The 25,911-nt window shown below is 37.0% G+C and overlaps 1 protein-coding gene across 6 annotated transcripts in view; it reads left to right on the forward strand.

Moving 5' to 3' along the window:
- The window catches only part of ATP11B (ATPase phospholipid transporting 11B (putative)), a 105,587-nt gene that overhangs the window by 23,588 nt on the left and 56,088 nt on the right, over positions 1-25,911 (forward strand). For all 6 annotated transcript variants that reach the window (XR_004647010.1, XR_004647009.1, XM_034780608.1 and 3 more), the window contains exons 4-18: positions 1,140-1,220; positions 8,983-9,090; positions 9,297-9,425; positions 10,254-10,357; positions 11,778-11,825; positions 14,508-14,572; positions 15,104-15,185; positions 16,458-16,608; positions 19,514-19,711; positions 19,980-20,138; positions 20,400-20,575; positions 21,805-21,873; positions 23,002-23,075; positions 23,161-23,264; positions 24,874-25,055. Coding sequence is in view for 4 of the 6 variants with exons in the window: in XM_034780608.1 (XP_034636499.1) it covers positions 1,140-1,220; positions 8,983-9,090; positions 9,297-9,425; positions 10,254-10,357; positions 11,778-11,825; positions 14,508-14,572; positions 15,104-15,185; positions 16,458-16,608; positions 19,514-19,711; positions 19,980-20,138; positions 20,400-20,575; positions 21,805-21,873; positions 23,002-23,075; positions 23,161-23,264; positions 24,874-25,055 (1,730 nt within the window). In the remaining 2 variants the exon portion in view is untranslated. The remainder of the gene's footprint in view (positions 1-1,139; positions 1,221-8,982; positions 9,091-9,296; positions 9,426-10,253; positions 10,358-11,777; positions 11,826-14,507; positions 14,573-15,103; positions 15,186-16,457; positions 16,609-19,513; positions 19,712-19,979; positions 20,139-20,399; positions 20,576-21,804; positions 21,874-23,001; positions 23,076-23,160; positions 23,265-24,873; positions 25,056-25,911) is intronic.

Below are 25,911 nucleotides of genomic sequence, written 5' to 3' on the forward strand. Positions count from 1 at the left end.
TGAAATATTATTTTGAGTATTTACAGTTTTTGTGAATTTTAAATCTCCTTAACTTGAGAGCAGCATTTCTTTTCCTATCTACTCTATCAAAGTAGATTTTTATTTACTATTGTTCATGGTCCACTTGGTACCGCCCAATCTTTGTCTGTTATAGTATTCTTCTTGGTATAAATTATGTTTCCAGGCTGAAATCCTGTCTGGGTGTATAATAGCAGTACACAAGTTATCTAGCTCAGACTTGAATTTGCCATATTTTTTAACTCTCTGGTAAATTTGAGAGTAAAAAGATCATGAACAGGCCCTGCTGTGGCCCAAGCTATTTTCTCTAACCTTTAACTTTTTAAAACTCTATGCAAGATTTATTTGGTAGTGCTTCCCAAGGCAATGAGTTAAATTTGAGGTAAACCTAATAACTTTATTAAATTAATATTAATGTTTTGAAATAACTGTTTGCCTCTGTATCCTTTCTCTGCAGCCCTTTAATACAGTTAGTTTATCCTGTAAAGTAGCGCTTTTCCTGCAGTAGAGAAAAACCCATGCAGGCCCATGCACAGATTTTTAGTGTTTGCACTGAAGCTGGCACCACAACAGTGGTAGCATAAATTGTAAAATCTGCAAGATTATCTTGTAGAAGACAGAAAGCAGTACTATGAGCAAGGGGATTGTTTAATTTATGTGCCAGAGATAAAGCCCTAGGAAATTTGTGCTTTCAGTTTTCAGTTTGAATTTAAGATGTCTTTTATCCTACTTTATATTGTTGTAAGCTAGTTCTTTGTATGGTGTAAAAAAGCAGTTTCATGTAATATTTCTTAACTCAACCTGGTAGGAGAAAAATTTTTTGTTTTCATTGGTTAAGAATCTTAAAATCAAAATATGTGATGCACGCTACCAACTGCAAGAGAAATTCGCTTCTGTGATCCTCACCATGGATTTTCTGTCTGCACTGGATGCTACCTTTAAGGAGAACTTCTGACATCAAGGGGAGTTTTGCACCTAGAATGACTATAGAATATGTAATAAAGATCCTCACTGACTTACACCACATGAGCAAAATTGTGTAAAATGTTATTGCCTTTGGTTTTATAAGATTTTTAAGAATAATCTAGTACTAACATTATTCTCATTCTCTTTTCCTATAGCTTATGATAGATACACCTACCAGTCCTATTACAAGCGGATTGCCATTATTCTTTGTCATAACTGTAACAGCCATAAAACAGGTATGAAATTAGCTTAAATAGCATGATTCCTTTTTAAACACTTTCTTTAAATGATGTAGTCAGGATTTGTTAGACATTCTAAGCAGTAAAGTGCACACACATAGTTTCTAGAAAGAAATCAGTAAATGTGTTTAAAATGTTGCCCACCAGAAGCTTAAACTGGGGAGCTCTGCTTAGCTGTCAGGCGCACAATGACTCATTGTAACACCCTTAAATGCACAGGAATGACTGTCAAAAGGCATTTTTGTCTAGGCTTTGTATGTCAGTTGTTATAAGACCATTTCCTAACGCCTCTCACTCATTCGCTTGGCACACCTCAGTACACATTATAAAGGAATCCTCGTACATAATACAGATCAGGAAAGAGACTTGGGGTGGATGATGCATTAAAAGTACCTGCACGATGTTTGGCAGTGGTTAAGACAGCCCCAGGAGTGGGGGGTGGGGGTTGGGAGAGCTTTTCTTTCCAGTATAGAATGGTGCCCTAGGCAGGAAAGGCTTAAGTCCTCCCCGGGGCAGAAATATAGGCATTCACACAGCTGTCAGATGAATGGAGGTAACCACTTTACAGTTGCATATTGATTAGAAGCAGAAATTCAATTAAGATCCTAACCTTACAAAAATAATGTTTGTAATCTAAACAAAGAGCTCTGACTATATTTCACTGTCCCTGAAGTACATTAATGCTGGTAGGGCTTGTGACGTTGTGCAGTCTATATGGTTTTATAAAAACATAAGTGAATATAATGCAACTGGGATATGCTTTGTGCAAAAGGTCTCTTGTAAGGTATCATTATAAAGCTCATAATCTGAGTGTGATCATCCTATTTGTAGAAATGTACCACTCTTGTATCTAAAACTAGAAATATAAAACATAACTCTGAGGGCCTATTGTAATTATGTAAAGTGTGGGCCATTAATGATGTTTTGGAATCTTGATGACTCCCATTAACCAGGACCATTGTCTGCAGATGGCTGTGTTTATCTGTTAGTCTTCCTGTATATGTGTCTGCTGGCAAGTGGGCAATGAAGTCTTGCAGTGACATGTGATCATGTCACCTGAACTGGAATCCGTCTTTAACCTGGTGCTTTTCCAGTGAGGGGGGGGTGGAAACCCAGAGGGACAAAGGGTTCCCGCCTTATGTAAAAGATATATATAAAGGGGTGGAAGAGAACAAAGGGAGAGAGGAGCCATCATGAAGAATCCCCTAGCTATCACCTGAGCTGGAACAAGAGCTGTACCAGGGGAAAGAATTGTGCCCAGGCCTGCAAGGTGTCCAGTCTGAGAGAAACTTACTGAAGCATCTCTGAGGGTGAGATTATCTGTATTTCGCTTGATTAGACATAGATTTGTGCATTTTATTTTATTTTGCTTGGTGACTTACTTTGTTCTGTCTGTTACTACTTGGAACCACTTAAATCCTATTTTCTGTATTTAATAAAATCACTTTTTATTTAGTAATTTACTCAGAGTATGTATTAATACCTGGGGGAGCAAACAACTGTGCATATGTCTCTATCAGTGTTATAGAGGGCGAACAATTTATGAGTTTGCCCTGCATAAGTTTTAAAAGCTTTATGCGGGGTAAAACGGATTTATTTGGGTTTAGACCCCATTGGGAGTTGGGCATCTGAGTGCTAAAGACAAGCACACTTCTGTGAGCTGTTTTCAGGTAAACTTGCAGCTTTGGGGCAAGTGATTCAGACCCTGGGTCTGTGTTGGAGCAGACGGGAGTGTCTGGTGATGGAGTCCTGAGCTGGCAGGGAAAACAGGAACAGGGGTAGTCTTGGTACATTGGGTGGCAGCTCCCAAGGGGGTTTCTGTGATCCAACCCGTCACAGGGCTTTTGGGAAGGCTTAATGGTTACCTGCAAAATGGGTTGTTGAATTTTAATTAATCCTAAGAGATATCTGAGCCATTAGTGATTATCTTTGAGAAGTCATGGAATATGGGAGAGATTCCAGAAGACTGGAAAAGGGCAAATATAGTGCCCATCTATAAAAAGGGAAATAAGGACAACTCGCGGAATTACAGACCAGTCAGTTTAACTTCTGTACCCAGAAAGATAATGAAGCATATAATTAAGCAATCAGTTTGCAAACATCTAGAAGATAATAAGGTGATAAGCAACAGTCAGCATGGATTTGTCAAAAACAAGTCGAATCAAACCAACCTGATAGCTTTCTTTGATAGGGTAACAAGCCTTGTGGATGGGGGGAAGCGGTAGACATGGTATATCTTGATTTTAGTAAAGCTTTTCATACTGTCCCACGTGACCTTCTCATAAATAAACTAGGGAAATGCAACCTAGATGGAGCTACTATAAGGTGGGAGCAAAACTGCTTGGAAAACTGGTCCCAGAGAATAGTTAGTAGTTCAGAGTCAAGCTGGAAGAACATAACGAATGGGGTCCTGCAGGGATCAGTTCTGGGTCTGGTTCTGTTCAGTATCTTCATCAGCGATTTAGATAATGGCATATAGATAGTACACTTATAAAGTTTGCGGACGATATCCAGCTGGGAGAGGTTGTAAGTGCTTTAGAGGATAGGATTAAAATTCAAAATGATCTAGACAAACTGGAGAAATGGTCTGAAGTAAATAGGATGAAATTCAATAAGGATAAATGCAAATACTCCATTTAGGAAGGAACAATCAGTTGTACACACAGAAATTGGGAAATGACTGCCTAGGAAGGAGTACTGTGGAAAGGGATCTGGCGGTCATAGTGGACCCCAAGCAAAATATGAGTCAACAGTGTAACGCTGTTGCAAAAAAAGCAAACATAATTCTGGAATGCATTAGCAGGAATGTTGTAAACAAGACATGAGAAGTAATTCATCCGCTCTGATTAGGCCTCAACTGGAGTATTGTGCCCAGTTCTGGGCGCCACATTTCAGGAAGAGTGTGGACAAATTGGAGAGAGTCCAGAGAAAAGCAACAAAAATGATTAAAGGTCTAGAAAACATGACCTATGAGGGAAGAGTGAAAAAAATTGTTTGTTTAGTCCAGAAAAGATAAGACTGAGAGGGGACATAACAATTTTCAAGTATGTAAAAGCTTCGTACAAGGAGGAGGAAGAAAAATTGTTCTTAACCTCTGAGGCTAGGACAAGAAGCAATGGGCTTAAATGTCAGTAAGGGAGGTTTAGGTTGGACATTAGAAAAAACTTCCTAACTGTCAGGATGGTTAAGCACTAGAATAAATTGCCTAGGGAGGCTGTGGAATCTCCATCATTGGAGATTTTTAGGTTAGATAAACATCGGTCAGGGGTGGTCTAGATAATATGCAGAATTCCCCAAATGACAAGGGTAAGAAGGTCATTCCGGATACAAATTACTGAAGTGATCTTTTTCTGTTTGTGTGACTCCCCAGCCTTCACTGCACCAGTTTCAAGACACAGGTCACAGAACTCCGTAACTCTGTTAGACTGGAGCTGTTCTATAGCAACGTTGCAGTGGAGGTAGTAGGGGGAAGAGAAATAGTGCCTCTTAAAATTAGGGTATTAAAATCCTGCAAGATGGTATGATATTTTAAATCCAGTAAGCTTTATGAGACCACTATACACTATCTCCAGTCTTTAGCAGGATTCCATAGTGTGTGAGGCATCACCAGCATGCTATGGTGAAGTACTCTAGAGCAAGCTCTTTATCATGAAAGTGCAACTTACAAATGTAAAAAAAATTTGTTACGTAACTGCACTCAAAACCAAAACAATGTAAGACTTCAGAGTCTACAAGCTACTCAGCCTTTTTCTTGTTCAGCTAATTGCTAAGACAAACAAGTTTGTTTATATTTACGGGAGATAATGCTGCCCTCTTCTTATTTACAGTGTCACTTAAAAGTGAGAACAGGCGTTTGCATGGCACTTTTGTAGTTGGCATTGCAAGGTATTTATGTGCCAGGTATGCAAAACATTTGTATGCCCTTTCATGTTTCAACCACCATTCCAGAGGCCATGCTTCCATGCTGCTGATGCTCATTTAAAAAAAAAAATGCATTAATTAAATTTGTGACTCAACTCCTTGGGGGAGAATTGTATGTCTTCTGCTCTGTTTTACCCGCATTCTGCCATATATTTCATGTTATGGCAGTCTTGGATGATGACCTAGCACAGGTTGTTCGTTTTAAGAACACCTTCACCGCAGATTTGACAAAACGCAAAGAAGGTACCAGTGTGAAATTTCTAAAGATAGCTACAGCACTTGACCCAAGGTTTAAGAATCTGAAATGCCTTCCAAAATCTGAGACGGATGAGGTGTGGAGCATGTTTTCAGAAGTCTTAAAAGAGCAATACTCCAATGCGGAAACTACAGAACCCGAACCACCAAAATAGAAAATCAACCTTATGCTGGTGGCATCTGACTCAGATGATGAAAATGAACATACGTTGGTCCTCACTGTTTTGGATTGCTATCGAGCAGAACCCGTCATCAGTATGGACGCATGTCCTCTGGTGGAATGGTGGTTGAAGCATGAAGGGACATATGAATCTTTAATACCTTGCGATGCCAGCTACAACAATGCCATGTGAACGCCTGTTCTCACTTTCAGGTGACACCATAAACAAGAAGCGGGCAGCATTATTTCCTGCAAATGTAAACTTGTTTGTCTGAGTGATTGGCTGAACAAGAAGTAGGACTGAGTGGACATTTGTTTTATTTTTGAATGCAGTTATTTTTGTACATAATTCTACATTTGTAATTTCAATTTTCATGATAGAGACTGTACTACATTACTTGTATTAGGTGAATTAAAAAATACTATTTCTTTTGTTTTTACAGTGCAAATATTTGTAATCAAAAATAAAGTGAGCACTGTACACTTTGTATTCTGTATTGCAATTGAAATCAATATATTTGAAAATGTAGAAAACATCTAAAAATCTTTAAATAAATGGTATTCTATTATTGTTTAACAGCACAGTTAATTGCGATTAATTTTTTTAATTGCCCGATTAATCACGATACATTTTTTTTTTATTCACTTGACAGCCCTAGTTCCTAGTGTGTATTCTTTTTAGCAGTTGTGTTGCTCAGAAACAAGAGAATTGTAATGGCACTGGGATTTACATGACCCAAATAAGCCTTCCCTTCTTTCTTCTTCATTGTTCCACACCCTCAAAGAATTGGGTTAGCCTTCTGAGTATTAGAGGAGTATTTGCAATATAACACTATAAACTTGGAAACACAGAATACGGTACTTTGGATTTTTTTCTCCATTCATTAGTCATGTGTGGGATCCTCCAATATCAGGTCATTTTTTAAATAAAGTGTTCTGTATCCAGAACATTTGAACCCAAAAGAAAAAAAAACTCATGCAGTGGCTGAATTAAGAGTATAATTGGGCAAAATGCTTCTATTTTATATATAATAAACACCATGTATGGAGGTGATATCAATTTTATAAATTAAGAACCAGTTGATAGATGATAAACCTATCATACCCCTTTGACTGCCTCAATAAACTTTCCATAGAAATATTTCCTCTGTCAATCCCCTCAAATTAACACTAGTCCAAGGTTCAGGACAAGCAAGATTTAGTTTTGTATCAGTAACAACTTTTCTATATGTGAATATAAAAACATTCAGGTCCAATATCTTGCGGCATTCCAAGGTCAGAAACCATCTCATTAGGGTGGTGATATTCCCAGCATTTCAGTGAGACCCAGTACTCACTTCTAGGCTTGCAAGGTTCCAAGAAAGCAGACTGCTTTGTCACGTTTTTATGGATGGAAAAGCAATTCAGATCGCTTTCCAGGTTTTTTATGGCTGCTTCTGACCTCTGTACAGTTGAATTCATGGTAACTCATGTCCCCAGCTTTGCAGATGGAAAGAGAGATGAAAATACACACAACAAGATGTCTAAAAAATCCTCTAAAACATCCCTAAAATAGATTTCTATAATATTGCATATGACAAGTATAGAATACATGTTGGCGTATAAGATATTGGAGGTAGCACTTCAGAGTTGGTTGGCTGTTTTGTCCATTTGAGGCAAAGTAAGGTAATGAATCTGTTTCTCGGGCATCAGTGGAAAGTGACTTTTCCACATTAAATGAACATACCCTTGAATATTTGTCTCACTGAATTTAGTATGTTATCAAAAGTACCCTAGATCTTCACAGAAAACTGATCTTTTGCTGTAATCCTTAGAGGTAGTTGATGAACACACTTTTAGTACTTTGAGTAACATTTAGTTTTTTATATAGAAATGGTAAATATAAATCTGCTGCAGGCTTTGCTTTTTATCAAGTCAAACTTTTTAAAATTTTCACATCTGAATGTTATGCACAGCTGTGAGCTTGCTTACTCGCCCACTAGGCCTACTTTTGTAACTTTGAATTGAGAGTACAATACACACACACTTGTGAATGAAACATTGGTAGAAAAATTATTTAACAGTGAATTATAGCCAGAGTTAGTCAGGAAACAGCAAAATACATTGCTGTTAAAAATTACTGGCTCAAGAACTTCCCTGTTTATATACTTAGATTTTAAGCTTCTTGGGGCATGGACTGTCTTTTTGTTCTGTGTTTGAGCACACCTAGCACAATGGGATCCTGGTGCATGACTGGGACTCCTAGGCACGACAATAACACAAATAATATTAACATTAACCTTCGTTTCAGGAATACAGATAGTTATTGAATTCATATGTATGCTGCCGGATCCATTGCCTCCTGCATATCAATAGTATCTTCCAGGATATACCTATTACTGTCTGACTACAAATTTATTGGGAGGTGTACAAGTAAACAAGCAATATGTTAACTAATGCACAAAGAAAATATAAAACAGAACATGTAGCCTCTGATTTTTTGATATCTGGAGGAAAAAAGTTAGTTTGTCCTCTCTATTAAAATTCAGGTTGATTAGTCAGTCTAAATTGTTGCCCTGGCACAGTCTGGATGAATTAAAACTTTGTACCTGACTATTTTTCTCACATACACTGTCATCTCCACTTGCTCAACAAAACATGAACGTCAACTCCACACCGTAGAAGTTAAAATCCCTTTGCCTCGGCTGTTGCTTAGAAAGACACTAGAGCAAGCTCTTTGGGAATTGCATAGTTTAATAGAAAAGGGAGTTATTTTAATAAATCAGTAAATGAGACTGTGGGAATGATTGGCTGTATTCCCTACTCAGTTGCCTTAATCCACTTAGACATTGTGAGGCTCTCAGGTTGCATGAGCAGTTGTTTTAACTCTTCTTCAGGAACCTTCACCTCAGATATTTTTGTTTTAAAATAGTAATAACAGATTCCATAATTCTACATTACGACTGCACAGTGATGGGTGCAGTAGAACCTGAATAGAACAGAGGTCCTGTGCAGTGGTTCCCAAACTTGTTCCGCTGCTTGTGCAGGGACAGCCCCTGGCGGGCCGGGCCAGTTTGTTTACCTGCCACGTCCGCAGGTTCGGCCGATCGCGGCTCCCAGTGGCTGCGGTTCGCTGCTCCAGGCCAATCGGAGCTGCTGGAAGCGAAGGCCAGTACATCCCATTGGCCTGGAACAGCAAACCGTGACCACTGGGAGCTGCGATTGTCCGAACCTGTGGACGCAGCAGGTAAACAAACCGGCCTGGCCCGCCAGGGGCTTTCCCTGCACAAGCGGCGGAACAAGTTTGGGAACCACTGGTCTAGTGACATGCTCAAGGTCAAACAGCTGGTTGTTTGCAAAGCTATGGTTCCTCACACTACTCTGTGACTCTTAGAAAAGTATATAGCTGTTTAAAATATAACGTTCAATCTTGTATTTCTGCAGGGTTATGAAGACTGGTTACGACATAAAGCAGACAATGAAGTAAATGGAGCTCCAGTTTATGTTGTTCGAAGTGGTGGCCTTGTAAAAACTAGATCAAAAAACATTAGGGTATGTGTCTAATAACTAGCAGAAAACAATGTATTTCTTTTTTAGAACTATAGTTAATGCCAATTAGTTCATTTAAGCAAAATGCTCATTTGCTGCATTGCAATTTTATGTAGGCCTATTGCATTATAATTCTGAATAACTGTTAAAATTAATTCTTAATCTATTCTTTTTCAGAAGCATACTCTCATTTGTATTTATCTTTTCAGGTGGGTGATATTGTCAGAGTAGCCAAAGATGAGACTTTCCCTGTTGACCTTGTACTTCTGTCCTCCGATAGAGTGGATGGTTCGTGTCATGTTACTACTGCTAGCTTGGATGGAGAAACTAATCTTAAGGTTGGTAGTCTAAACATATGCGGTTTTCTAGTATGAAATGTAACATAGAAATAAGTCAAATCAACTTGCAGCCTTTGCTTCCTTAAATTTCTCTGTTAATGACTCAAATGGGAGGTTTTTGTGTGTCTAATTTTACTTTTATTAAAAATTTCTTGCAGCTTCCACAATGTGCTAGCAGTTTTACTAAAAGTAGAGAGAGAGTGTCTAGGCTCTGTACTTATCGAAATATAGCTAATTTTTTATTTTTACTTATTTGAGCACATAGCAAGGCTATTTTAAAAATCACAATATGTCATAGTCTGCTGTTTTACCTTGTTGTGCTACACATAGGATCTTATTCTGCCACCCTTACTCAAACTGAGTAGTATCCAAGCCTCTTGAAATCAATGGGCTTTTGAAGTAAAATGTACTACTCAATGAGAGTAAGAGTAGCAGAATCTGACCTTTAGTTATTAGGTATGTCTTAATATATCAGAACTGTAGTATCCCGGTTTATTTTTCTTCGGTTTGAGCTGCAGTATATTAATAGGACCAAGAATCTTGCTTGATCTGCTAATGTAAGAAATGTTATAAAATGGTACTTAATGTGGGTTTTCTCTGGCCAAGTTAATCACTTTTAAGGAACACTATTGCAGTACTTTAAATGGCAGTTTGCAATGTCACAGTGGTGAAACATCTGTCAGTATACAAGATGTGATGCTTTCATATACAAAATCCATGACCCTTTTCGGGGTTCCAGAGGCTTTACTTGACCAACGAAACGCCAGCAAACTAGTACTGTTCTGTATCATTGAGAAATTCTCATGTATAGAAATGTGTGTTTTTCAGACTCATGTTGCAGTCCCAGAAACAGCAGTATTACAGTCAGTTGCCAACTTGGACACGCTCGTAGCTGTTGTAGAATGTCAACAGCCAGAAGCAGACCTATACAGGTGTCATTTTATTCTTCATAATTTCAAAGTTGATTTAAAAGCAAAATATCTGATGGTTGTTAATGATATGGATCTTGCTGAGAGGAAAGCTTCTCCATGTATTGTTGTACATTTCAGGTTTTAGTAAACAAATTTAGGAATTTGTATGTAAATCCCTATGATGCTTAAAGCTACAAAAAGAGAAAGAGCCTTCTGATTTTTATTGTTTACATTTTAACACCAGCATGGTTCTACATCGCTAGATAAGCAGTAAATTTGTTCACAAATTTTAAAAGTAATGGTGCTTGAGCAGGAATTGTGGAAAAAGACGAGCTGTATATGGTTCTGCCAAAACACTTCAGTCCTGAATATTTAACACCCCTTTCTTTTGTTCTAAATTTAAAGTGTCTCAAATTGTGTGCTTTGTGTTAATTTTCCACTAAGAACATATACCCCAAAATTCACTTTCATTTACAGCCTAAGCAGGATTTGAACTATGTTTCCCAGCAGCAAAAGATTAGTTTAGTAAATCATTAACTCACCAACATGTCTCATTTAAAAGCTACAGTCAGCAAGCAATGTGATAAACTTTTTAAAAGGGTGTTTTCTTAACAAATGTATGTTATGTAGGTCTATGGCCCTGTAAATATTTCTGACTCATAGCATAATATTAACATTGTATTAATTTTTTATTCATGACTAGCTTTAATAGAAGCTGATAAATTTCATGTACATTAGTTTTAGTAATTATACTATATGGAGAGTAGCTTATTTTAACTGAGTGTTTGGTTCCTTGTGGAATTTCAGATTCATAACATGTATATTTGCTTAACTAATTATTGAACACTGAATCTCTTAAGTGGATTGTATCGGTCATAGAATTAGTGATGTCAGTAAGGAGGTACTAAACCAATGATAGTGAACTTTTACAGTCATTTCAAATCAGGGTGTTATAGGGCATACAAAATATATTTGACATGTCAGACACCTAAGAAGTTGAAAGTATGGTTTATTCATCTGCTCTGTTAGATGTGAATTAGTATTCATTTCAGATGGGAAAATGTACTGGTAACTTTGACGTTTTTTTTGGAATTCTGTTTGATTAGAACATGTAATCACTCTGGATTTTTTTTTCAAAATTTACTTGTTACCTGATTTCATAAATTGAGTTGTATGGGTTATTTCTAAAATCACTCATTTTCTTGAAGGGGGGATGGCTCCTAGCTCTTGTTGATGACTTCTTGAAACATACCTCAGAATTATCACCAAGGTTAAAGTATTGCCCATTAATAAAACAGACTGTAAATCAAGGACGGGATATTCCATCTGGCACATAACACATTTATGTCATGCTTTCCTTGCATAAATGAAATAAAGATATATTTTTTTTAATATTGGAGTTTGTACACTAACATTCTAACATATGACCTTTTTTTCATAGATTTGTTGGAAGAATAACTATAAGTCATCAAATTGAGGAAATTGTACGGTAGGTAAAATGTTTGTAAAGCTCACTTAGTAAAACTTAAAAGCTAAGTTATGGTGATTGAACCTGACTCTTATAAAAGAGCATTATCATGGAATGGAAAAGGGTAATAGTTTATTATCCAGATACTAGTTCAACTCCATAGTTAAGGTTGAGTCAAGTAAAACTAGATTAGACAGTTGAAATATTTAAACCTAAATTTACTTGTGTTTTCCAAAGATTATTTATGGTAATTGTATGTGTTAGCTTCACCACTTGAATTAACTTGCTTTTTGTAAAGTTGGCCTTTGAATGTTTCTAAAATGTGAGTATGAAGTTAGCATGTCAAATTTGTGAGAAGTGTTGTAATTTACAATTCTGTATCTCATAATGCAATAGATACCCATAGCTTGATTATCAGAGGCACTGAGCAATCTCAGCTCCTGTTGAAATCAGTGGGAAATACTGGCTTATTACCCTGATGGGGCTTTGGTTTTTTTAAACACGTTTAATAAATGTGCACTTTCACTAGGTATTTAACTACTTAAATGTTGCAGAGCATATAATCCCATGTATTGCAGTAAATGCACATCACCTGTTATAGTGAACATGCCTGGTATAATAGGTTTTCCTGTTCCATTGAAATAAATGAAATATCCATTTAAAATGCAGCAAAAATTATCAAAAGGGTCAAGCAGTAAAGAAGTTGAGAGGTTTAAGAACAGATTTTCAACTGATATTAGCTCCCATATAGGCACCTAAAAGAAGTGCCCAGAGTTTCAAGAGTGCTTAGCACCCAGATTGCCAGTATAGCTGGTGGGTGTTGAGACCTCTTGAAAAGTTGGTCCTCTCTGTCTTTTAAAATGTGCTTTTGTACATAATAGATATATTCATTAACAAACCAGTTCCTTCCTATGACTTGTTTGTTATTTTAATACCCAAGAAGTTCATTCTTAATTGTTTTCGTTGTTCAGGCACAGAGCTTTTATCTCTAGGGCCTGTCTTCTGTCCCCACACTTCATACAAGGCTTTGGGCAAATCATTTATTCACCCTGTACTTCAATTTACTCATCTTTAAAATTGGCATATTTATTGAGCTCACTGCCAAATTGGGAGCTTGCTTAATTAACATTTTTATATAAATTTTTATATCTTCAGATAGAAGACACTATATAAGTGCTCAATTATAAACTTTGTTAAAGAGATTATTCAGTTAAGTGGGAAAAGAGCTAAAAAAAATCAGAACCAGTTCAGAATGAACTTCTTGGACTGGTTCTGATTTTTCTTTTTTTAAGCCCTTTTTCCACTGACTGAATAATCTCTGAAACAAGTTTATAGTTCAGCACTTATATAGTGCCCTTTATTTGAAAATATAAAAATCTTTATAAATGTGAATGAATTGATGCTCTCAATACTGCTGTGAGGTTGGTAAATGTCAGTTTTAAAGATGAGTACATTGAATAAGGGGTGAAAAAAATGATTTGCCTGAGCTCTTTTCCAAGGTCTTGCATGAAGTATGGAGACAGAAGACAGATCTTTCAGCCCCAAAGCCTATGCCTGAACAACAAAAACAGGGCATTCCCAAAGGTTTTCTTTAGGTTGCTACCACATTTGCAGCTCTTCAAAATATATTATTGCCAAGCTTTTCAGCTCCAGGATTAATCTCAGAATTAATTCAGTTGAAAACTATAGCAGAACCAGTTTAAAGCATGTGTGAAGACACACTTACAACACCACCAGTAGACAGAGCTTATATCTCATTACCATCAAAAATAAACCAGTTTAGCCTGTACTGCACTGATTTAGCTAGCTCAGAATACACAGTTCAACTGGTTTTATTGACTGTAAAACCAATTGAGTCCAGCAATATGGGTACAGCTTCGTAAGAGAACATAATTTACCTGAATACCTAAAATCCTCTCTACTTCAAGTGTACTATATTGCATTGTTTTATTTTATTAAAACTTTGCAAATCTACTAAGAAATATTTACATTATAAGAATTTTTACTCAAGTTTGGGTTGAATTCTTTCTAACAGTGATTTTATACAGAAAAAATTTAAAGCAACTGTCACAAACTCAAGTGCATAATTTGCACATGCAGTTACTGTGGTTGTAGATGCAACTATGGCAATTGCTGGTGTAGCTATAGTTAGTCTAGCAGAAAAGTTTGTCTTTTGTGAACACAGTTTTTTAAATCTGGGTTATGTTTTCAACTGAACTTGAAGGATAAGACACTTTGTTTATGTAAATGGTAATCATGAGCTATTGTTGCTACTGCTTATGAAAGAGTGAAAAACCAACACTAAGCTGTACAGGAGGTTAATAAGCTGTACATCTTAGTGTTTAGTTTTTAATTCTGGTGTCTGCCCCTCCACTGGAGTTTTTTTCCATTTCAATTTCTATTGGCACCACTTCAGGCAAAATAAGAAAATTTTACTTTTTTTTGCTTGACTTCAAGCTAACATTTTTGACAGTTTCCAAAGATGGTACAAACACTGGGATGGAACATATACATATCACTCTTACCTTAAATTAACTTTCCTGATAACTACAGCTGTGCTTTCCACAGCACCAGTTTCAGCTAATACAAATTGATTTAAAGGGACCCTTAGAATTCAAAATGTGGTGATGTCCTAGATTTAAAAAATAGCCATTCTTAAATATTGTGCTTTAGCATTTTTTTTTAATGTATCTTTCTTTTTAGACCTCTTGGGCCTGAAAGTCTCTTACTTCGAGGAGCAAGATTAAAAAACGCAAAAGAAATTTTTGGTTTGTAGACATCGAAACGTTTTTAACAGTGTGTCTTCTTAAAACATGTTGATGAGTTGTGGCCTAATTTTCCCATTCATATTGAAGATATTTTAACAATCCTACTGGGGTTTACCTGTAGATGGGGTATGATTATGGCTGAAGGGGAGGAGACTATGGCCAGAGAGCCCTGTGGGATATCAGATTCTGTCTTTGGGTTTAATAATGGAGTAACAAGAATCCATTAGCTAGGTGGCTCTGACACTGCTGTCTGTTTCCACTGTTTAAGACCCACTCTAGGGCATTTATATTCTGACCTCTATACCCTTAATTATATATCAGGGAACAGTATAGATCTAACATTTAGCAGCATTAGCAAGTGCTAAAATTAGTTCCAAAACTCTGCTTTATCATCACAGAATGCCACCGAAATGTCTAACTAGCCTCACCATGGTGTCTGAGTGCACATTACAAGTACCAACCCCTCTAATTTTTGTAGAAAATACCAAGCTGTACCTGAACAGAAACTGAAGTATGGTTCTGTTTTTTCAGGTGTTGCTGTGTATACGGGTATGGAGACAAAGATGGCATTAAATTACAAGAGTAAATCTCAGAAACGATCAGCAGTAGAAAAGTATGTATGTGTTATACTGTCTTATTTATGTGTAGAATCTAAACTCAGTGTTTCAGCAGTAATTAAAATAATTAATTGCCTATATTTTTGACAGTACATAGACAAAGGGAGCTATTGTAAATGCTAGGTCTTCTGCTGGCTGGTGTAATTGTAATTTAAATTTCATTTGTTAATACTGGTTATCTAATTTCATCACTTCATTACTTACAGCTTCATTTTGCAATAGTATGCAAAACTAGTTTGATTGCTCTCTCTTACAAGGAAGGATTAGAATAATAAAAATAAGTCAGTTTTTCCTGTAAGGCCCTGTTTGGCAGTCCTTAGGCAGCGACTACCGAAGGCCATGAATGCTACTCCAGAGTAGTCAGGAGGAGATTATTCAAGAGATATGAGGTGCTCCTTTCACCAGAGGTTCAGAGACTATGTTTTATGGTAGTCCCAATCTTTGTCACTCTCTTGACACATCCTTTATTAGGAAGTTGCATCCTGCCCTTGTAGTGGGATGAACTCAGTCAAAGTCTTCATCTCTATCTCCTGAATCCTGATTTTTCTCCCCTTCTTATTCCATGTGGGTGCTTGTTCCTGTTACTTGGTCTGCGGTATTAGTAGAGAAGATACAGATTCTGAAAAGGAGCACGAAGTACTCCTTTTACAACCAAAGAGTTAATTATACTAATGTAGCCAGACACAAACAAATCTGTGGGATGCACAAGAAGCTGCTGTATCTTTCCATCCCCGCATTTAACATTTCCCGTGCACTGACATCAACTCTGGCCTTAATGAGTATTGACAGGGTTGAAAGGTGGTCACTGTCCAGCTATGGAACTGCATTTTCAGGTAGCGAAAAGGGAGCGGCCTTGGATTGGATCTCTGTATTGGTCTTCCTCAGTTCCTTCACATTCTGAAGTGGTATTCAGAAGAGAGGGTGTCCTCGGAACAAGGATAATAAAAGTTAATCCCCAAAACTCCAAACAGCAGCTGTTACAGGATACAGATTTTGATACAGTGTTGCACCTTAATCTAACCTTCAGTTTACAATAACTGCAGAAATCTACTGTAATTTAGTATACATTTTAGTCAAATGTAGTATTCCATTCCTGTTTGCCATTGTTTCCATTTGTCACATAGAAACTTTTCTGTTTGAAACAGACGCACTGAAAATATTTGCCAACAAAACATTTTGTCACAGTTAAATTTTAACATTGCTTTCATACATTAAGGAAAAAACAAAACAGAATACACTGAAATAGTATTTTTGTGTCCTCCTTCTAGGTCTATGAACTCATTTTTGATTATCTATCTAATAATCCTCCTTTTTGAAGCAGTCCTGAGTACAATCTTAAAATATGCCTGGCAAGCTGAAGAAAAATGGGATGAACCTTGGTATGACCAGAAAACTGAACATGAAAGAAACAGCAGTAAGGTAATATGTGACTATGTAAAACTACATATTGAGTAAATACACCCATAGATACTAATAGTATGTCTGAACCTTAGAATACTTCCATTCTTGGATTTAGGCATGGCAGCTGCATAGTCTTTCATAGATATAGTTGGAAATCAGTATTGCTTTAATCAGAGCCGGTTCCAGCTTTGTTGCTGCCCCAAGTGGCGAAGGAAGGGGGGAAGAAGAAAAAAAAAAAGCAGAGATCGGCGGCTGCTCTACCGCGCCGCTTCTTTCTTCGGTGGCACTTCGGCAGCCGGTCCTTCCCTCCGAGAGGGACTGAGGGACCCGCCGCCGAATTGCTGCTGAAGACCCGGACGTGCCGCTCCCTTCCATGGGCCGCCCCAAGCACCAGCTTGCTGTGCTGGTGCCTGGAGCCGGCCCTGGCTTTAATTTAACCTTTGGAGGAATCCAGCTTTAGTTTTAGTCCTGTTTCTGAAGTGGGGGAGCACAAGCTGTCATTTCCTAGAGTTTTTGTTTCTTTTGGCAAGGCCTAGTTTTTGTTTTTAGTAGGGTATATTCACAAGGCTCTGTCGCAGGGTTCTGTGTGTTCCTCTCACATTGTTTGAGGGTATCTTGCCCATCCTTTTATGTTAAAACAAAGAAGTTTTGGGGATTTTGCCTATTTTGTGCACTGCCTGTTGCAGTGATTTTATTATCTTTTTTACTTTAGGAAATCCTGTCATGCTGGTATCATTCAAGTAACTTCCCTTTGCCTGTAATTTCACTGCTTTGAAGATATTGCCAGACAGAATTCTCTTTCCTTTAGAGTTTGAAGGGATTCTTTGAAGAGATGTTCTGTTGGATCTTATAGTTTACATCTCTGGAGGATATCCCTCCTTAGTCATGTTTTACTTTTTTATTTTAAATTTCTGACTTGTTTTGCGGGCCTCCTGCTTCCCATCCAGTTCAGGAGCTTATAGGAAAGTTTGGGAGGGGGTGAAATTTTCAGAGGTACAGAATGGAGTTAAATGCTCATTTCCCGCTGACTCACATTGGGAGTTAGGCACCTAACTTGCCTTTGTAATTTTGGAAATCTCCCCTCTAGACTCTAAAGCAGTGGCAGTTGGAGTGTGCTGACTAGTCATCATACAAATATGCAAAAGGATCCAAATTATTGGACTGAAGAGAGTTCTCCCAGGTTTCACACTGCTGTTGTAAAATAAAATGGAAGAAGATATGAGGAGCTCTCATTCAGGAACCTACAGTTAATGTTGTATTGGTTCCTTTATTATAACACGTGACTTTCCCAAGGGTTCATGATGTGAATGTTCTTCATGATTGAACTGGAAAAACATAAACATAATCTCTTCCCGGATGCCACTTTCTTGTAAATTACATTTATAGTTAAACTTACCAAATGCTTTTACCTTTAAAACAATCTTATTTAAAATTTTAATTTTGCAAAGAATTAATGAATTGAAGATGTTTCAAAATTGCTCAGTGGCCATCTTTTTAGTATCTGAAACTCCTTAAAGAATCTCCAGTTTTTTGATGTAGTCAGTCAAGTAAAGGTGTATTTTTTTTTTCTTAATTTGTCTGAAGTAGTTGCTATGTAAATGAGGAGAACTTCTGGGGCCATTGCAGTGTGTTTGGAAAAAACAGGATAAGTATTTACTAAGCCATTCCATCCCCTCATCCTCACCTTCGAGGCTATATGTAACCTTGCCCCTTTCTTTGATGTCATTTCCTCCTACTTTTCCTTCTTCATCATCTCTTTTTCACTTTGTTGCTCCCTTTATCTTTCTTCCACTCTTGTCAACCACCCGCCCCTTTATAGCTCCATTAAATATGCAGTTTTTTAAGAATTCCTTCTAGCTTCTGCCGCTGCCTTTTTCCCAAAAAATACCTTCACGCCCTCCATTTTCTGAGCTACTACACTGTACCAGGTCTTTGTTTATCTTGTCAGTCTTAGATTTGAAAATCTTTAGGGCAGGGAGCCTCTGTTTTGTAAATCACCATGTAAACTTACAGTGCTGATTAAATAGTTATGCCAACATTCCCTAGTTAGGAAGAACACTTTTTATTATTAGCAGAATATTTACTACTTTTCCACTCTATTCCCGCACATTGTTCTCCTACTCCAGTATATTTCAATGGAGTTAAAAGGTATGTTCCAGTTCTTCTTGTCTCAAATATCTCCCTTTAAGCTTTCAGACCTTGGTAGGAATTTCCTCAAAGATAAGTTTAATGCTAAGATTGTCACACTAATTATCAAGATAATATCCAAGAAACTGTAAAATTGCATTTCATCCTTGATTCACACCTTTTTCAAAGTATGACTGAACTATGTTGACATCCTTTAATATAGAAATTTCTAGCTTTTGTTACTTTGTATGGCTACTTTAATGTGATCTTCAATATCAAATGTAAATTATTAATACTATAGATAAACGGGTAACAATGTGGAATATCTGTTGCTTTTAACTTGTTTTGCCTTCATAATTTGTGGATTGTTAAAAACAGTCTGTGATTGGCTGTTTTGTGGAGTATGTGGTGTGAGTTGGTCATCTCAATCCAATTCCTAAAAAAAAAAAAAAAAAAAAGTGTTCACATTACAGAATTATCAGAACACTTAATATTGCAGCCTCCTTTACAGTCTCAGCAGAAAAGACATGGATTGATGGGCTTGAGAACTGAAATATCCTCTCATCACTAAAGGCAGTCTGTCTGCATCAGTCTTAAAGACACATTGCTGGGGCACTGTGGTGAAGCCTGCATTGTTGCCACTTGTGTTGTACCTCTTCTGTGTATATAGAGGACTTCAGTCTCCTCCAGTACAGACAATCTGATACCTTTCATAATGCTGAAACACACTTAAGTGACTACGTTCCGCTTAATGACTCTGATAATCTTTCCTTCTCTCTCTCTCTCTTTCTCATAGATTCTGAGATTTATTTCAGATTTTCTTGCTTTTCTGGTACTTTACAATTTTATCATCCCTATTTCACTTTATGTGACTGTTGAGATGCAGAAATTTCTTGGATCTTTTTTTATTGGCTGGGATCTTGACCTCTATCATGAAGAAACAAACCAGAGAGCACAAGTAAATACTTCAGATCTCAATGAGGAGTTGGGACAGGTAACAATAATGTCCATTTTTTACTTTTTGTTTAAATATCAGTGTTAAACAGTAAAGAAAAGTATTAGTGACTTCATATTGACTCTATTTTGAGCAGCTCATGAATTTGAAAATAAGATCTGCATATCTGACTTGATGGCAGAAATATATATTTGACTTTTTTTTTTTTTAATGTTAGCAAAATAAGTTTGTGATATGGGGAGATGGTAATAATTTTTCTGTATTAAATGTACATGATTCCAATTTGTTTTCTTTCATATTACTCTAGGTGGAGTATGTGTTTACAGATAAAACTGGTACATTAACTGAAAATGAAATGCAGTTTCGGGAATGCTCTATTAATGGCATCAAATACCAAGAGATCAATGGCAAACTAGTTCCAGAGGGGTTGACTGAGGATTCCCCAGATGGAATTAGACAGAGTCTTGTAAGATTTTATTTTTCTTCAAACTGAATAGATGCTGATTAATATTTCAGTTTAAATATTCTCTCTTGGTGTGTTATGTAGAAGAAGCAGAACTTCTGGAAGAATTTCAGGTAGTAAAAGTGATTACAGAAAGTGGTAGATATAGGACAGTTTGAGAAATTTGATTATTTAAATACCCTATTCTGTGGTACTGTAGAGTAGCACATCTTGTTTTAGAAAGATAAACTTGGCTTATGAACTGCTTTGTCTTTCTTTTTATAGATGAAAGAGGAAGAGCTCTTCTTGAAAGCAGTCTGTCTGTGTCACACAGTGCATATCAGTGCAGATCAAACCGATGGCATTGGTGATGGGCTCTGGCATGCCAATGGAATAGTGTCTCAGCTGGAGTACTATGCTTCCTCACCAGATGAGAAGGCTTTAGTTGAAGCTGCTAGCAGGTGAGTTCTAAGGCCAAAATTGTGACAGGCACAGCATGGCCTACAGCAGCTTCAAAAGTTAACGGAGATTTCACAGCCCTGTGGCTAATTACTACAGTTTACTGCAGAGGGGTTTTATATACCATACGCACACACCATCCAGGCATTTTTTTATATAGAGAGAGTTTTACTTCTGGATCAATTGATAGAAAGTAGGCAGCCCAGGGATGAGGTCAATGGGGTCTGTACACATCACGGTTCCCTGGGCCACAAAGAGACTTAGGGGAGCACTTGGAGACTTAGGCCTGGTCTACACTGGGGATGGGGGGGGGGGAATCGATCTAAGTTACGCAACTTCAGCTATGTGAATAACGTAGCTGAAGTCGATGTGCTTAGATCTACTTACCGCGGTGTCTTCACTGTGGTAAGTCGATGGCTGACACTCCCCAGTCGACTCCGCCTGCACCTCTCACCCTGGTGGAGTAGTGGAGTCAATGGGAGAGCGCTCGGTGGTTGATTTATCGCTGCCCGTCAATCCAGCACGTAATGTAGACATGCCCTCAGGCAACTCTCATCCCTCACACGTAGACTGTGATTATTCGCCTTCTAGCAAAGTCTTAGACTAGATTCATAATGAGGCATTGGGACATTGCAGAATATTTTACTAACTATTACAATTAAATACTCTGGCTGCAAATGTCTTAGTTTTAATTCTCTAGTTTTATAATACTCCAACCTTAAAATTTGATTGCTGTTTAATAGTTTCATCAGTTACTTTAAAAATAAGTTAGGCTACATTACCAGGACCTGTGAACACTTTGAATCAGTTGATCAAGCTTAAACAAAGCACACTGTTTTAATTGTCATATCTATGTTTTGTTAATATTTAGGAAGATGCTGCTATTGCTGAAATGCAGTTATAATTAGGCTTAGCAAATTAAAATCTGTTATGGAATATGTAAAGTGTATGTTTAGAATAATAAAGCACATAATATACTTTAAGGTAGACTGTAGATCTGTAGGAGTATGTAGTTGCTTCTCGGCTCTCTGAGCTGTGGTGCAAGTGTAGTATTGCATCATCTTTACTACAAAAGAGGCATAGAAGTATTGAGTATTTTTAATTTTCTGGAAATTAGAATATCTTTTTTCAGGTTATGTAATACTTTTGCATTATTTAAAAAATGGCTCTTCCACAGAATCTCATGTTGATGAACATAGCAGGTAAACCTTTTTTTTCCCCCCACATTTAGAGTTGGTGTTGTATTTACGGGAACTAATGGGGAAAGTATGGAAGTGAAAAGCCTTGGAAAACCAGAAAGGTATTTCTTTCATATCACATTTATTGTGGTTTTCAAAGGACAGAACATTAAATAATATGGATTAATATAATGTTATACTTTATATTATCTTTACCCTTCTAATTGGAAAGCATAGAATATTTTGTTCCTCTTGCTTTCCCCGTAACTGCCGTTTTTTGAAACCTTTGCATGTGATGTCCTTTAAACGGTAGTATTCAGTCTTTTTTAATGAGAATTAAATACATGTAACAATGGAAGGTGTGTGGGTGTATATATGTGTGTGTGTATGTATGTGTATATATACATATATGTGTGTGTGTGTGTGTATATATATATATATATATATATATATATATATATATAATAAAAAATCTACTGGTATGTATGTTACACTTGTCCTCTGTGCCCAATCCACAGATAATCTGAGCCTTGTTACAGTTCTCAGAGAACCTGGTTCTTTAGCTCAAGTTGTAGCATCTCATGCTTTCAGCTCTGGAGGTCCTCAGTTCAGTTCCTAGGGTCAGTCAAGATGGCAACTGTCATACATGCGCATTTTGATCATGTCTCAAATTTTTCAGCAAGCAGTTGAGAATATATGGATATTTGCATTCTCTGCATTATACCATAGAATTTTTTGTCTTGGTCTGATCTCTCTTAGTAATAACATGACTGAGGTCAAAGTTTTCAAACCTCTTAACTTCTTTCAGAGCTCGTAAATAACATTTTCAAAAGTGACTTAGACACTTAGGATCCCAAATTTTATTGAAAGTAAATGGGCCTTAGGTTCCTAAGTGACTTAGCACTTTTCCAAATGTTACCCCTTAAATTAATACAAGGTAAGGCAGCAAGCTAGCAGCTAATAGTAAAAGTAACTTTCCAGACCCAAAGCTAGTATTCAGTAAACAAGATTTCCATTGGAAAAAGAACATAATTAACTCTTGCCAGACAGAGGGTACTAATACACCACTGCTGAAAAATAGCAGTTGAGAAAGTATGGATAATCGTCCCCATTTTACATAGTATAGTTCTTATAGAATGTCTGGAGCAGAATAGGGGTTTGGGAGACATTTTTATAACTTGTGTTTAACTGTTTCCTACTGGCATTTGTTTCTAAGAAAAGCTGCTTTTCTTTCCCCTCCCTCTCCCCAGGTATAAATTACTTCATGTTTTGGAGTTTGATCCAAATCGTAGACGAATGAGTGTCATTGTAGAGAGTCCTTCTGGTAAGCAGCCAGATCTTGCACAAAGTTGTAATTTGTAAACTGCTAAATGGTGCATATGCTCAATTTTTACTCTGTTTTTTCTTAGGAGAAAAGCTCTTATTCACAAAAGGAGCAGAATCTTCCATTCTTCCTCACAGTAGAGGTGGAGAAATAGACAAAACAAGGATTCACGTAGATGAATTTGCTTTGGTAAGTCAAAACATTCAAGGTCTGAACCAACTAATAGATCTTGGTTTCTTGTGCTACTGCTCAGAAAACATAGTGGAAGTGTACAAAAGAACTGTGGGTCTCTATTATGTGGAAGGGGTACTGTTTGTATGTGACAGGTTTCAGAGTAGCAGCCGTATTAGTCTGTATCTGCAAAAAGAACAGAAGTACTTGTGGCACCTTAGAGACTAACAAATTTATTTGAGCATAAGCTTTCGTGGGATACGAAAGCTTATGCTCAAATAAATTTGTTACTCTCTAAGGTGCCACAAGTACTCCTGTTCTTTTTGTTTGTATGTGGCACTGCCTCTGCAAGATCTGAACCTGACACCACCAAATCAGAACAAATTAGTATGTCTTCTAATTTGGTTTGATTTATAACTCAGTGTAATTTATAAAACAAAAAAAATCGGTTTTATAGTTTAAAACTCATTCAGATTTCAGTTTGGCAATTGCATCCTAAGAAGTCACTGTTACGTAAGCCAGTTGGGAGCCCATTCAGTCCTTTTCTGGCTGCTGTCTTTTACCGATCCCCTTGAATCTCTGGTCAGCCCTTTTGTTCCTTCCAATTACAATATCTAGGGTCTTAAAGCTTCATAAATGGCTTAAACCAACCAAAAGCCTTAGTCTTGAACAGATTAAACCACTCTATGTAAGGCTTTAGATTAATTTAAGATGTTTATGCAGCTTTAAGGCCCTAGATAGGTTTAAACTAGGAAAAATGTTCAAGAAAACATAATTTAGGGGGACTAGTAAAGAGTGGAGTCGCATTTATATGGGGAGAAATTCTAAGATTCCATGAGCTCAAATGCCAGCAATTTGCAGATGACACTGAGCTCTATTATTAACATTTTTATGCCCATGCCACCCTCGCCCCACCTATCCCAGAGTCTGGGTGAGGAAGATCTGACTGAAGCTATACCCAAGCAAGGTAGAGGTTATGTTTACAAGCCACAGGAAACACTTAGAAAAGCTTCCACCACACTGAGATCTCCTATTGAGGGAATTTGTTCCCAAATCCTCAAAATTAGACCACAGTCTGAGTCCTTCTAGACTCCTCAGGGTTACTGAACTCTCAGATAGCACTGGTTGCAAAACTGAGACTAACTAGGAATCAATCTATAGCCTATTCTTTCCACTGACAAATTTTCCTTATCTGAAGACTTTTGTTACCATCACACAATACTACCACAACTCAAAATATATATACACACAGGTATTAGAAAATTGTATAATCTGCTGTGCTCTGTCACTAGTCCACATTCGGCCTGCTCTTGCTTGTTAAGTCAAATACATTCCTTCTGCCTCTTCTAGGCTTTCCAATATGTTTCCTTTCCTTGGTGTCTTCTAGTGATTTATTTTTTGTCTTGTATGGTGCTGATCACATTTTTGGCACTTAACCAAATTTTAGCTTGGTAGTGGTAATCTGCCTTATTTAAAGCAACTGGTCAGTTTTTTAAGGTGTCAATTATGTATATTTATAGGATATAAATATTGTACTTATAGTGCCTTTTTTAGTGCCTTTCATATGCTTTTAAATCATTTTATGAACATTATTATGCCTGAAAACGTGCTACTTGTTTTGTTGCAGAAAGGGTTAAGAACTTTATGTGTAGCCTATAGAAGATTCACAGCTGAGGAGTATCAGGAAATAGACAGACGCCTTCATGAGGCTAGAACTGCCTTACAGCAACGAGAAGAAGGACTGGCACGTGTATTCAACTTCATAGAAAAGGATCTGGAATTACTTGGGGCTACAGGAGTAGAGGACAAGTATGTTTTGGGCCTTCTGCTGATTCCGCTACAAAAACAAAACAGGCTTCTGTTTTATAATTCCATGATGATGTACCCCTCTTTGTAAAATTATCCCAACAAACCATGAAGTAATAGACAGCTGCTTATCTGTGCTTAAATAAATGCACACATACACTCAATGAAGTCTTAAATGTACTAAACGTGTTGTGCAGCATGAGACTTGATAGTTCCAATAGTGTGCTATATGCTTTACAGACAGGTTTTCAAATGTCTACCTTGTAAAGTGCATTCACAATCAGACTGACTTAAATGTGTGGTAAGGCTTCCAGGTTCTTCCTGGGAAAAACCTGAAAAGTAGATATTCTTGAGGCCATTCTACTTTTATGCTGTATTTTTTTAAAAAACTATTTTAATTAGTCTCAAAATAAGTTCTGCTGATTCCCAATTTGAAGTCATAATCTCTTTAACAATAGATTGATGAATAAATTATTGTGATTTGTGTAAGATTATAATTTCAGGGTGCAGATAGAACACTAAAGGGGTTTTCATGTATTTTCTGGAAATATTGCTAAAAGTAAAAAAGAAAAATAGAAAAAAATACTGAATATAGGAAACTAAAACTTTTCTTATAAACGATTTTTCAAATATGTAGAGAAGATCTCATCTTAAAACGCCTTACTGCTGCAAGTTTGAAATAATTTCACTTAGTAAAGGTAAACTTTAAATTATGCTTCGCTGAGGTCTTGATTAGACTGGGTGGAAACAAAATTAGCTGAATACATTTGTGAATAGTGTTAGGAACACCCTTATTGCATCCAAATAAGCCAATTTACAAGTTAAATATCCTACCATATCATAACTGCCTATTTCAAAC

Source organism: Trachemys scripta, chromosome 9 (genome assembly GCF_013100865.1).
Source record: "Trachemys scripta elegans isolate TJP31775 chromosome 9, CAS_Tse_1.0, whole genome shotgun sequence".
NCBI classification, from domain to species: Eukaryota; Metazoa; Chordata; order Testudines; family Emydidae; genus Trachemys; species Trachemys scripta.